Genomic DNA, 14343 nt, shown 5'->3' on the forward strand with positions numbered 1-14343 from the left:
AGGGCTGCCCAAACTTTCTCGCTTATTTCATACATTTTTGATCCGCGCGAACGCAAAACTGGCCAGATATAAGATCTTCTAGCATAAAACTAAAGCCTGATATTAGGGCTAGTAGATTTATATACAACTGCTTGGGTACCGTCGTTCAGGTGACATTGGGCCTAGAAGGTCACATTGCTCCATCGGTCCCACGGATTCAATATAAGTCAGAGAATCCGACGGTGGATGCCAAGTATTTTAGAAATATGTATTCTAGTAGTTTAACACACAATATGCATTCTCGTCGTATTCTAAACGTGCGGAATAGTGGCCCAATGACATCCCGCACGACGGTAGCTAAAAATTGTCAACAATTTCAAACTTTCTCACTGGGATAACTTAGATGTAACACTAAGCTTTCATTTGATGTCAAAATTGTCCACTAGGCTGCGGCTTATTTTTAAAAAGTTGTTGAAACCTGGAATTCGTAAGCTCTTTTCGATTCAAATAAAAAGAGAAACCTCTGAGTTTGAGTTTTGAAACTGGTTAAGCGGTTAAAAAGTTATCGGGCCTTTTCATAAAAACCCGACCATTCGCAATAGTCGGAGAGGAACAGCAGCTGACGAAAAATGGCAAGTGCCGGGGGCCGGAGCTGGGATCGAACCCATGACCATCCACTTATGAAGTGAACGTGTAGCCGCTACGCCACGGGCCCCGGCTGTCATAACACTTCTACGTTTCTTTATAAACTATCGAGGGATCTAACCCTTCAACGACTATTGGAAGAAACCCAGAAGGAACTTCTGTTCAGTAAGAATTTAAGGAGAAACACATACATCAGGGATGCCAGATGATTTTTCCAAAAATCTTTATCAGGATTTTAGAAAATCTGTATTTGTCTGTATTTAGAAACTGTGACTGAAAGCCAAAAAAACACCAAGTTTTCGTAAATCCTGTCAGACCCCGTTAGAAATCTGTGGGTTTGTGTTCCGAATTTTGCACGAACATTCCTATTTGTAGTAAGTTTTCACTAAACGGTGTAAATAGCAGAACGTTATGGTTTTGAATAGTAAAATAAATATGTCTATCTATATATATAAAAATGAGTTTGGAACCCCTTTGAGGCAACAAAACTCAAGAACGGCTGAACCGATCGGGATGACTCTTGCATGGTTTGATTCGTATTCATGGTAGCTGTGTTTATATGTAAAAAAAAGTTACGAAAATCGACTCCAAAAGTTAGAAAATTGATAAAGAACTGATTTTTATGAACTGAGAAGAAAATCAACATGATCGAAATCAAACCAATCTAGAGTGCGGTGCTATTTTCGATCTCAACAGTTGTCAAACCATCACAAGACGGCAAGACAAAGTTTGCCGGGACAGCTAGTTCTTAATAATTCTGAACTTTTACGTCGCCGGATTTCTGTGAAAATTTCTCCAGGGATTCTTCCAAGAATTTTCCCTGGGACTTTCCTGGGAGTTTCTCAAAAAATATCCTGAAACCGGTTCACGGGTTTCCGCAGAAATTCTTTTCGAAAATCCTCATGGGATTCTTTAAAGGATTAAAGAGATAATTCCTTCAGGGATTGCTACATAAGCTATGCTTGTATTTCTTAATATATTTTTTTTAAATATTTTTGGGGAAATTCCTCCAAATTTTTCCCAGGAGTTTTTCTATAGCATTTCTCCGAAAATTTATCAATGAATTTCTCCAGGGGTTTCTCCATGAATTTCTTCTCACGTATGTTGAAAAATGCAATTCTAGGAGTTATTTTTCTTTAACAAACATTCAGAGATTCTATCAGAAATTTAGAAACTTTCAGTTTGTATGAAGAACTAGCATAAGTTAAAATACACAAAAATAGAGAGAGTATAAAAAATAATCTTCATGAACCATTCCAGAAATTTTTGCTTGAATTCCTTTCTAAAGGTTTAGTCCATTTTTTCATGAATTTTCTCGGGATTTTGTTGGAAATTCCTCTAGAAATTCTCGAAAGATTTTTCTGTAAAGTTCCTCCAGGAGTTTATCCAATAGTTCCTTGAAGTATTCCTCTAGGCATTGCTTTGGATTTGTGCAGACCTTTTATCAGAGATTTTTTTTCATTTTTTTTCCAAAAGATTTTCTCAACAATTAGTTCTGCAGCAATTGTTGGGAGAATCCTTTGGAACTACTAATAAGCTTTATTCAAATATTTTTTTCTAGAAATGTTTCAAAGTATGTTTGTAGAGGGTTCTCCAGTTCTTGTAGGTTTCTCAAAGATTCCTTGAAAAATCTGTTTTTATTTCTTTATTGGTTCTCTAAAATATTCTTCCAAGAAATCTCTTCATAAACTGCACGAGATTTTTTTTTTCGATGAATCCTTCAGAAGTACCTCCAGCAGTTCTTCCAAGGATTCCTTCAGAAAATCCTCCAGGGAATCTTTAGAAACTCAATGAAGGATTTCTTTAAAAAATCCACAAGTACCTTTGTCTGCAATGTCTGCATTTTTTAAAGAGATTTCTTTAGAAATTCCTCCACGGATTTTCCAGGAATCACTGCAGAAATTTCTCAAGGATTCTTGCATTGATAGAGTTACTCCAGAAGTCTATCAAGATTCTTTTTCATTTTTTCTAAAAAAAACATGAAGGAGTTTCTGCAGGAATCACTGAACGAATTTCTCAAAAAATCTTGGAGATACCTGGGAAGAGTTTCCGAACAAATTCCTTTAGGATTTGTGAATAATTTACTTGAAGAATTTCAGAATTTTTATTTTTTCAGGTATACAGTGGTTTTTCGGTTTTATCACGCTCAAAAAAAAAAATTACCGTGATATAAACGAAACCGTGAATTTGGCGAAACGAGAAATAAATGTAATTTTTTTATCTAAAATTGTTCAGCTGCAAAGTATATAAGTCGTAGCTTATATTAATTAACTGTTTTGGTGGACTGGACAATGCTGTACTGATTTTATATTGATTTCGGAATGTTTTAAAACAAGTGTGATAAAAACGAAATGAAAATCGTGATAAAATCGAACAGAAAACCGTGAATTTGGGCGAGTAGTGATTAAAACGACTAGTGATAAAACCGAAACGTCACTGTACTCCATGAATGAACTTCTAAATTTTGAAATCTTGATGAAATCTCTGGAGATAAATATATCTTCACATTCGAATTTCTAAAGAAATCTAAGCAGAAAATTCTTAAACAAATCTAAATCTTAAGTAAAGTAAAGTTAGTGGTAATTAAAAAGAAAATCGGGTTAAGTACTGTGCATGGTACTGTGCCTTTGAATTCCACTACGAATTTGCATCCTTTGACAGATACGTATTTCGACCTCAACTGTAAGGTCGTCTTCGGTATCTCGTACTTGACTCGACTTCAGTCAAGTCCAGTCGAGTCAAATGCGAGACACTGGAGACGACCTTACAGTTGAGGTCGAAATACGTTCTGTCAAGGGATGCAAATTCTTAGTGGAATTGAAAGGAACAGTACTTAACCCGAATTTCTTTTTTTACATCATAGAAGAAGTACCTGAAGAAACATTTCGGGAAATCCTTGGTGGAACGCATTAGAAAACATTTGCAAAGATCACAGAAATAAATTCTTCAGGTATTTCTTGAAGAATTTTCGTAGAAATTCTTTGGAAATAATCCTGAATGAATTTCTCAAAGAAGCCGTGGAGATATCAATGGAGTAATCCGTCGACAAAAAATTTTCGATAACTTCTTAAACAAATCTCCAGAAAAGTCTGTAAAGTTTCTCTTGCTGGAGTTTAAGAAGGAACCCATAGAAATCTATTCAAAAGAATTCCAGGAGAAATTAATCAAGCAATATCTTAAGAATGCCCTCTAGAAATTTCTCAAGGAATCCCTGCAAGAATTTCTTTAAAAAAAAACCCTTCCCATTACTGGTGTTCCATACACTAGACGCTTCTCCGCCTTTTACCGAAATTAGAAGAAAAAAACTCCTCCCATGCCGCCTTCTCTGTTCTTCAACAAGCTAAGATGGGCAAAATTGCTAGGGCGTGATATTCACATCCAAAGGATCTGAGTTCAATTCGCGTTCGCAATTCTTTTCTTTTCATCTGCAACGTAACGTTGAAAATGTTCAAATATTTTCATCACATATGAAGTGTTCCTTTTGCTACATTCGATGCATCATATTTTTGCAGGTTGTATTCGTACTCTGTAGTTTCCAAAAGCTCTATCGATTTTTTATCTTCTACACAATTTTATAGTTGTTTGAAAATGTGGGTACTGGCTATTTCTTCTCAGGTTCGATTCGATATTATTATTTAAAAACAGTCATTATTTTCAATTTTCAACGAAAACATTATTAGTAAGTTTTCTCATTATTTTCATTCAACATATAAGAATGAAAAGCATAAAGAAAACCAGGTATTTTGCTTAGCAAAGTTTCCAACTTTTATTTCATTTTTCATGTACTGAAGCTTAAATTTGCCTTACATCTTTATATTTCACTGGAAATTCGCGACTCTTGCAAATTGTCAAGCAAACAACAATACACATAAAAAGAATCAGCAAATATATAATTTATTCGATTTTATAGGTACTAACATAATCTTTGAAAAATTGCTAAAAACTTCATTTTGGGCGAAGGTTAAAAGTTTTATATTACAAGATTAAGATTTCAACGTGATGAAAACATAAAAAACGACCTTAACGTATGCTTATTACATATCTAGGACGTTTTATGTTTCGTAATATTTGTTTTATTAAATTAAATTCCAGAGAAAAATTTCCTGTAATGAACCATCTTGCATGGATGTATGAGGAAAAATATATGTGGAGGAAAAATCTGTATCAAGATCATAAAATCTGTATTTTTTCTGTACTCTGTATCCTGTCTGTATCAACCTCTAAAAATCTGTATAATACAGAAAAATCTGTATGTCTGGCACTCTGCAAAAAAACGAACGAAACGCCTGGAGTAATGCCGTGAAGAATTCCAAGAAAAACAAAGGGAGTCCTGTAACACATCGAAGATTTTCCATTATGAATATTTGCGAGTATTCCATAATGAACTTCCAAAGAAATTCCACAAGAATTTTGCAAGAATCTGAAGAAATCCCGGGAGGAGAAATAGAAATGAACCTGCCTCGGGCTGAAAATCTCTCTAATAAAGACACCTATCCTAACCTTCTAGAGAAATTCCGGAAGTAGTTCCAAAAGGAAATCAATTACGGACACAGTTTGTGGAAGGATTCCGAAAGAAACTCGTGAAGGAATCCTGGAAGGAGTTCCTGATTCTCAGAAGAAATTCTTGAACGACTCTCACAAAAAAAATGGTGGAATCCTGACGGAATTCCAGAAAAACTTTCTGTATAAATTTCAACCAAACTCCCAAAGAAATTTTGAATAAAAATCCTGGAAAAAGGAAGAAGATCCTGAAAAATCTCTGAAGGAATATGAAAAAAAAATCCAGAAAGAAAGCCCAAAGAAACTCATGAAGAAATCCTATAAGAAATCCTTGGAAACGTCCTAGAACCTAGAGGGAACTCCTGGTTGGTCTTTGATGATAATTGTAGAAGAACCCCAGATGAAAATATTGTAGGAATCCTAGTACATAGTAACTTATAGGAACTTCAGGAAAACTTCCAGGGGTCTTCAAGGATTAGTCCCATTCTTCCTTTTGGGATTCTTCCAAGACTTTTTTTTCTGCAATTACACCAGGAGTTGTTCCGAAGATCTCTCCAGAAAATTCACTATACATTTCTTCCTGGATTCCTTTGGAAGTTCTTCCTGATATTGCTGGACGAATTCATTCCAGGGTGCCTTCAGGAGTATTTCTGGGATTCCCTCAGTTTTTTTTTTTCCTTTAATCCCACCCATATTAGGAATTCCATAGGATCCCCTCATGATTCTTTTCGGATTTTTTTTCTGAATTTGCAAGAACTTTTTCTGGGTTTCCTTCAGAAACTCGGCCCAGGCTTCCTCCAATAACTTCTTTTAGGAACTCTCTCCAGGATTCTTTTGGGAAGTCTCTGTGAGATTCCTCCATAAACTCCCTTCATTTATTTTCGATATCGACTTCTAAATGTATTGAATAGTAGAGAATGAATACTACATACCAATACGTATTTGCAAAGTTATGATGATCCTTTCCTAGGTGACCCATCTTGTCGGCTCCACTCAACATGGGATAATTTCATGATTTCTTTGTTTTCATCGGAAATTACTATAAGATTTAAAAGAGTCCCTATTTTTTGTGTTAAACATCAATAAGCCCTGTCTAGCGCCTACCATCATCAAAACATACCTACAAAATCAATATAAAGCGTAAAGCATGTACGCTTGCTATAAAAGGTTGGCATCGTATTCTACGTACCTGGTGTGGGTCAGCATCCCGGTCGAATTCCACTCCGCATTCTCAATGTCAGAAGATGTTTTTCCATTGGATATCGACATTTTTGCTGCGTAATCTTGTTCGGTCGGTAAATTCCCTCTCTCTCTGATGTAGCCTCCTCCTTCTTCTTCTTCCGTACCAAGGATTCCGTTTGAAACTTACTCGATCGAGCGAAATGATTTTCACTTTTCTTCTCGTAAAATTCGATTATTTTGTTTTTGGCAGTTACTAAATCGCTCTTCGTCGGCCGATCAGATCACACGTTTCTCCACAAGCCAAACAAAATTCCTTATTATACACTTTCATTAACACCAACGACACCAGTGCTGGTAAGCTGGCACATAAGGGTATCCCAAAATTTCACATCTTCAAAAACGGTTGTGGACTCATCTTTCAAAAAAAGACAACAGATGGCTTAATATTATTGGTCATTAGGGTAATTTTCCAATTGTTGCACGGCTAAAAATTCGCAAATTGTTGCACACCTCATAAGAATAACATGGAGTGTGCAACAATAGGCGAGTTTTTAGCCGTGCAATAATTGGAAGATTACACTATTAATAGGTTGGATTGTTTATGATTGATTGATTGATTTGTCTTTATTAGAGAGACTTTCAGCCCTTGGCTGGTTCGTCTCTCGGATTGTTTATGGTTAAACGCTAAGGTAGGTATGTATATCAAAAAATGTAATGTTCAATGAATTTAAAATACAAATGCGATACGAAATTTTGTTGCAGCTTATTTTTTCCAAGTACATAGTTTGAATTCAAAAGTGGGTATGATCAAATTTCGATAAAAATCAACGTCATTATAAATACAACAGATTCATTCTAACACCATTAACTATCATGGATATAGAATCCTCAAAACCTTTTGATAATGTGCAATTCTGGGACACCCTACTGACACATACGCACAGAACGCCTAGAAGCTATTTTTAATCGCGACATTAAACACAACTCTCACGATGGAACTTTGTCTATGCATTGAATCGGGCTGCGATGGTCGGTCAGCATTACCTTCATCATCATAGCAAGCGCTGAGCTGTGCTGACTGATAGGGACACGACGATTGCGATCGCCCTAATTGACCCGTACGATACGATGACACACCGTCGCGTCGAGTCGCGAAGTCACAGCAACCTAGATCACAACATGTGATATTGGCTGCAAACGGCTCCGTTCGTGAAAGAAACGGATAGCAATAAAGTAAACCAGGCCGCACTCACCACCGTCGACGTCTTGCACCTATGATGATAGCAGGAGAACCTAATTGTTTTCAGCATTGGCAAACAACGAATTCATTCACAAATTCACGACACACGCGCGCGCTCGGCTACCGCAACACGCTCGTACAATGGCAATTTAGGTATGGGTATCCTCTATTCAGGCGATTGATTGACTATTACGAATGATCATCGAAAAACATATTGACCAATGTTGCTTATCAGGTCCACATTTTCGTTTTTGTTACATAAAACATTATTATCTTCGGCTTTCCTGTTTCTGCATTTTCTCCTCACTATGCACATGCACAATACACTGAAGCACACATTGCACCTCAATGCTGAATGCAATGCTGATGAACCGGGAGATGTTCTTTCACTTTTCACACACTCACTCCTAGTGGATGGAGAGACCTTGGCTCCGATAACTATACACTACTCTTCTAGAGCGAAAATGTGCTTATGCCTACTTCCGCAAATTTTCGCACTCTGGCATCTGTGTCGTAGGTATGTACCTATCACGCTCAGGCAGGCAGGCGTTCTTTATTCTTCTGTTGACGGCGCTCAGATGCCGACCGACGACTGCTGTTCCGACAGCAACGCGGTTGGAATCTGAAAACAACATAAAACAGACGGGAGAGAAAAACGTTAGCTGAAAGAAACCTTGACGTGTGTGAGCTTATTTTCTGTTTATATTTTCGTTGAGGAATGCGGATTCCTTTATTTGGAAGGTGGATGGATGAAGATGTTTCAGGAGAGTAGTATAGCTAATGGTAGTAAGAATACCATCTAAGGATTTATTGTTTTAAACAATACTGTTTACCTTTAACTCGATTTGTATTATTTAATACAATGCTTATATTTTTTAAACTTTATATGTTTGTGATTAATTGTTTTAGTGTTTTCATAGAAATAGAGGACTTACTAGCAGGAACTTCTTTCCGTGACAGTCGGGAGAAGTAGAGGCGATCTCGGTCTCTAATAGCATCGCACGTTGTACTTTTTTTAATTTCTTTGTATTTATGAATTTTAACTTAAGCACGTCTTTTTTTTTTTTGCTAGGTTTCTAGCTGCACTCTAAATAGAGTTGAAACCTCTACACTAGACCCAAAGATAGAAAAGAGTACGTAATCTTTCAAATCTTTCAGAAGCAATTTTCCAGCCTTACGCGGAAAATGACATCCATTAAGACACTGTTTCTAAAATGACTCAGAAAGTTGCGGTAGTTTTCAATTGGTCAGTCAGTCAGGATTTGCCTATGTAGTGTTTGGTCACACGGTTTGTACTTCTTGTTTGATTTTGTGGTATGGTTCAATATGTATTTCTAATCATAAGTCAGTAAGAGGCAATCAGTGAAGTACTAGATTGAAAGTAGTGAGCTGGATTTTAGTATGATGAGATGATCAATTCTCCATTTCTGCAATGAAATGGAGCAAACAGCGTGGGTTATATGATTTCTTGACCAATTTGATGCTACTTGAGCAAAAGTTTGGGTAACTGTGATGTTGTATTATTTATTTCTTGCAACTTCAACACCACAGTTACCTAAACTTTTGCTCAAACAACATAAAATTGGACATGAAATCATATAACCCACGCTGTTTGCACCATTTCATTGCAGAATCATCTCACCATACAAAAATTAAGATCACTACTTTCAATCTAGTACTTCACTGATTGCCTCCTGTTGTCGTATATTTGTCATGGCATTTTCAATTTCTAGTCTGTTGTCTGAAGTTTCTTGAGCGATTCCTTTTGAACTCGAAACTGCGCTATAGTTTGGGTGCCCTGTATCTTCTCTAGTAGATGTTAAACTAACATTCCTACTCTTTCCTAACGGTTGTAAGAACGTGACCAGGTATACAATGTGATGCTTGTTTCGTAACACGTAGAAAAAGGCGTTAACCCCAAACATTATTTTAGCGACAATATGTGTTAGATTCTACAAACCATATGAAACCAAGTATGAAACTGAGCATTGTATAGCCACCCACGATGCGTACAATTGCCGATGCTATGCTATGCTAAATACTTTACAACTATAAACTGTACAACAATAAATACAGCAAACATAAGTATATCCCCTTCGGGACGGAGCGCCAAAAAAGTGAAATCTCCATACAAATGACTCAATTTTGGCTCTTCAGAACTCTTTGATTTATCAACAAAACAACAACTATTTTTCCTCATTTGAAAGAACTACCCTTTATCTTTTGATTTCTAGCTTTGACTACCTAGATAAATCGGAAAAACAATTAGGCGACAAACAAAACATGAGTGTAATCAGTTTTGTTCAAACAGGATCAAATTAGGCAAGGAATTATAATACCCATGCTTTTTGCACCATTTCATTGCAGAAAACGGAGGATCTTCTCACCATACTAAAATTCATCTCATTACTACAAATCTAGTTTTTCACCGATCTGCCCTATTCTGCTTAGGTACATTTCTGAAAAAGGTTATTGCGGAAAATCTAGGTATAACTCTGGAAAAATATTCTAGTTGAGTCCCTGGAGAAAAAAATCTTGCTGGTGGCCAGATTACAGAGTTTTTGAAGAAGTCAGAGCTTTCTGCATGATGAAACGAAAGGTAGTTAGATTCCTTGTATAAAATCCTGTACTTAAATTATGGCAGAGATTTCTTAAGCAAATGCCAAATGAATTTGTGGGATAAAACTGCTTAGACATCATTGAGAAGCTTGAGCAATCCCTGGGGAATTTCTAAAGGATTTTTGGATAAATCTTTAGAGGAAATTTGTGAAGGTAATCTGAAATTGTTTGTGGAATCTCTGGAATAATTAATGAAGGGATACTTCCAACTGTACACTGTTGGTTTCGTTGACAGAATATTAATGAAATACACTGACCCCACACGTATGAATCATCTAAGGGTTATTGCTTCATAAAAACAATAATACAGAATAAAATAAACCATATATTTTAATGTAGTTAAAATTAAATAGTAGGATTATGTCTATTCTTTTCATTCATGAACACTTTGCTCGTTGAATGTAATGAAAAATATTAAAATTTTGACTTTCCAGAAAAATGCCGGAAACCACAGTTTATGAATCACCATAATAGGGTGGGGCGGGGCAAGATGGGTCACCTAAGGATGCATCACCATAACTTTGTAAATACAAATTGTATTGGTTTGTATTCGTCCGCTACTCTTTGATACACTAGTTAGCTATGCTAAAAGTCGATAAAAAGTTCATTAAATACAAAATATGATGTTAAACAAGCAGTTTTAAAAAATGATCGATTTTGCGCCGTGAAAAAAGTGCGGGGCAAGATGGGTCACCTTTTAAGTTATTCACATTTTCTCAACGAAAAACGTCAAAATATAAGATTTTTTTCGCATTCATATATGCTCCATATCCATACTGAGTAAACAACAGCTCCTAGTAAACATTTTATAAATTTATTTGAAATATAAAAAACTGTATGATTTGAGTGGTCTTAAGACGACTTGAAAATTGATGTTTTCACTAAAAAAATGTCATAATTTTATGTTATAATTTTGAACGTTCATTCCGCTTGATTGAAGTCATTTATAAGATAGTCTTGTAATAAAAAATAAATAACTTTTAAATGCTCCAAAAATACGTTCAAAATTGAAGGTGACCCATCTTGCCCCGCGGCCGTTTATATGGAGATTATATGGAATGTATCGCATAAGAAAAATGGCAAAAAACCATTTTATTTTTTATTTCCAATGAGAATGAATAATTTTTCAATCAATGCCCCAAACTTTTGTATATTCATGCTGGTCATCTAACAAAATTATTAACATAATCAAAATGCGCCCGAAAATGGCACTGACCCATCTTGCCCCGCGACCCATCTTGCCCCGCCCCACGATAGACGAACAATACTCCAACATGGTATTCAAACATTCAATTGGCATGGGACTGAATACTTTATATGCGCTAAACTGCCGTGAACCGCATATCAGTCCCATCTTTGCTGGTTTTCCTATGCAAATGGGACAAATATGTGATTTACGGCAGTAAAGGTATCGCAAAACTGGTATCGGAGAGGTTTAAAGGCTATTTATAGTCAATTATTGAAGATCGGGGTCCAAAACCCTTTTCATCGTTGCTTGCTATTCTCTTGAGATGTTATCAATCACCACCTCTATGGGCCTGTCCATAAACTACGTAGACTCTGAGGGGGGGACGGGGTGGTCTAGCCAAAGTCTACGGTCCTTACAAATTTCGAAAATTTTGTATGAACGAAAGTCTACGAGGGGGGAGGGGGGCGGGGGGTCTGAGATTGCCAAAATATAGTCTACGTAGTTTATGGACAGCGCCTATGTAGTGTCACATAAGGTTCAAGTGAATAAGAGGTTGATCTCTTCGAAAATCTCCTTTAGACCCAAGTTGATACCATCAACCAGGGATGCTTTCACTCACTTGGTAATCATTTAATTCATTTGTCTATAACTCAGTTCAGAAGCTTGTTACTACAACGTGATGTTCGATAAACTTGTGAGGTAGTGAGATATTCTAACTCTAATATTCACGGCGCAAAAGTGTTAGTACCACCTACTGTTACTAAACGATTCATGTTACGATCATTTAGTATGAATAGGTAATACTAGCCCTCTCACGCCATAAATATGGTGTCCTTGGTGATAATTGTAGATAAAACACTACCCTACAAGTCACATTCTAGTAACAAGCTTCCGAACTGAGACAAACGAATTAAAAGATTGCCAGGTGAGTGAAAATATGCCACCAACATGTTTTCAAGTTCTGTTTTGACATATTCAAATCAGCGTAACCTGAAAATGCACAAAACCCTGTGCTCTTGATCAATGATCGCTCCTGATACGCCCTCTATCAAGTGTCCAGCAAGCAGCGATAACAACATACAAAAAGGCATCGAATCTGTTGAAGGTCTTCCAGGTTCTATAAGATGCTGGAAATTTCTTACAAAAATTGAAAAACTGGTGAAATATATTGAAAAATTGCAAAATATCAGCCGATTTTTACCTGATTCATAAATTGTGTGATATCCGTTTTTTGCCACAATTTATGAATCAGGTGTTTTGCTCAATTTTTATGTGAAGTCGCCATTTCACAGCACTTTTCCATCATAAACATGCTCATTCAACATATTACAGTAGGTTGCTGCTCGGTTTATTCCCAAATAGCTGTACAGAAACGTTGAAATTGACAGTTTTTTTTTGTTATCGACAACAATCGTACGTCTTGCAAAAGCGGCTAAAAAAATGGCAACAATGACAGCATAAAAACCACGCTGACAATGTTCGTTGATTTCGGAAACAAAATCCGATTCCGCGCTGTAACAACTGTTGTAATGTCCGATATTCCCAAGGATTTGTCAAACAAAAATACTGTTTAGATGTTTTGTGACAAGTTACCTTCTGATTGTGTTATATAAAGCCAGCTAATTCATAAACTGTGGGTGATTCATCGGTGTGGGGTCACTGTACCTAGAGTGACTACTCAAGAAAGCCATCCTTAGAAGGGTGAACATCACACTATTTTTATTTCGCTGGAAACCAGCAAAATTTTGCTGGTGCTGAGTGTTTGACAATTCTTTTACTGATGTTCAGCAATTTCTAATTTTGCTGACTCTTCAGCTATTATTACTGAATTTTCAGCAAACTACAGTTTGCTGATCACGTTCCAGCAATTAGTTTTGCTGCATGAAAAATCAAAATTTGGTGTGATTGTTAGAATTCCCATTTTTTTTTTTTTCAGAAATACTTGAACATTTTCATAAAGATTTTTTTAGAAACTATTGGTGGATTACTTTGAATAGTTCGAAAATTACATTGATACACTCCTAAGATGTGAACAGTTTATCTCGAGATTTTAACCGATAGTTTTCCGATTTCTCTTGGGTTTCCTCACGGAATTTCGCTCATAATTGTTCCTAGGATTCCATAAGGTTTTCAGAATTCCTACTTGGATGCCTCCAATATTTCCTCTCGGGATTACTCTTTTTTCCGAAATGTCTAATTTTTTCTCAGGTTTCTTTTTTATCTGAAGTTCTTGTCGAATTTCCTTCAAAAAGATTATGCGGAGTTTCTCGCAAGATTTCACTCCGATTCCTTCAAGTATTTCTCCGGGAATTTCTTATAAAGAATTTCGTAAGTTTCCTGCAGAAAAATCGTGAAAACTCCTTAAGAAATCCTTGGAAAATTTAAGACTGAAGTATCCTAATCCATTAACATTTCAGGCAGTGTTTGCATCATTTGTGCACCATTGCGTTTACGATTGGACTGCGCAATACCGTTGGAGTTGCGTCCATGTCAGGGCCCTCCAAATAATCGAACCACAATTCCAATCTGGGCCATACAGGTGAGCAAGCAAATTACGAGATAACATTTTTTTTCCCTAATTGTGTGCTTTGCAATCTGCCTGCGAAAGAAGTCGACTCAAGGTTCGCAATTTTAATAAGGGACCTTATTTTATAAATCACGTAGACTTTGAGGGGGAGAGAGATTTTGGCCAAAGCCTACGCTCCATACTGCCATATCAGTCCCATATTTGCTGGGTTTCCTATCAATATGGGACAGTTATGCGATCCTAGGGAGCATACAAATTGTAAAGTTTTTGTATACACGAACATCTGCAAGGGGGAGGAGGTGTATGGGATGGCCAAAATTTGGTCTACGTGGTTCACTCATTTTAGAACACTTGGAGCTGGTTCAAGGAATCATGGAAGATTTCACTTAACTACTTAACCACAATAAAGAAGAATGTAAAGCCACAGAAAAGCTATAGCTTTAGATAGGAGAAATTATGTAT

General features: G+C 36.5%; 1 protein-coding gene across 9 annotated transcripts in view; it reads right to left on the reverse strand.

The window, feature by feature from the left end:
• Positions 1–14343, reverse strand: part of LOC109422494 (uncharacterized) — a 133914-nt gene that overhangs the window by 118477 nt on the left and 1094 nt on the right. Inside the window, exons 2-3 of one of the 9 annotated variants that reach the window (XM_029880115.2) lie at positions 8072–8168; positions 6314–6619 (exon numbers count right to left, since the gene is read on the reverse strand). In XM_029880115.2, coding sequence (XP_029735975.2) covers positions 6314–6393 — 80 coding nt within the window. In that variant the 5' untranslated portion in view covers positions 6394–6619; positions 8072–8168. Of the gene's footprint in view, positions 1–6313; positions 6666–7244; positions 8169–14343 lie in introns of all 9 variants that reach the window. The other 8 variants (XM_029880116.2, XM_029880114.2, XM_062852248.1 and 5 more) reach the window with 8 other exon arrangements.

Source organism: Aedes albopictus, chromosome 2, assembly GCF_035046485.1.
Source record: "Aedes albopictus strain Foshan chromosome 2, AalbF5, whole genome shotgun sequence".
Classification (NCBI taxonomy): domain Eukaryota; kingdom Metazoa; phylum Arthropoda; class Insecta; order Diptera; family Culicidae; genus Aedes; species Aedes albopictus.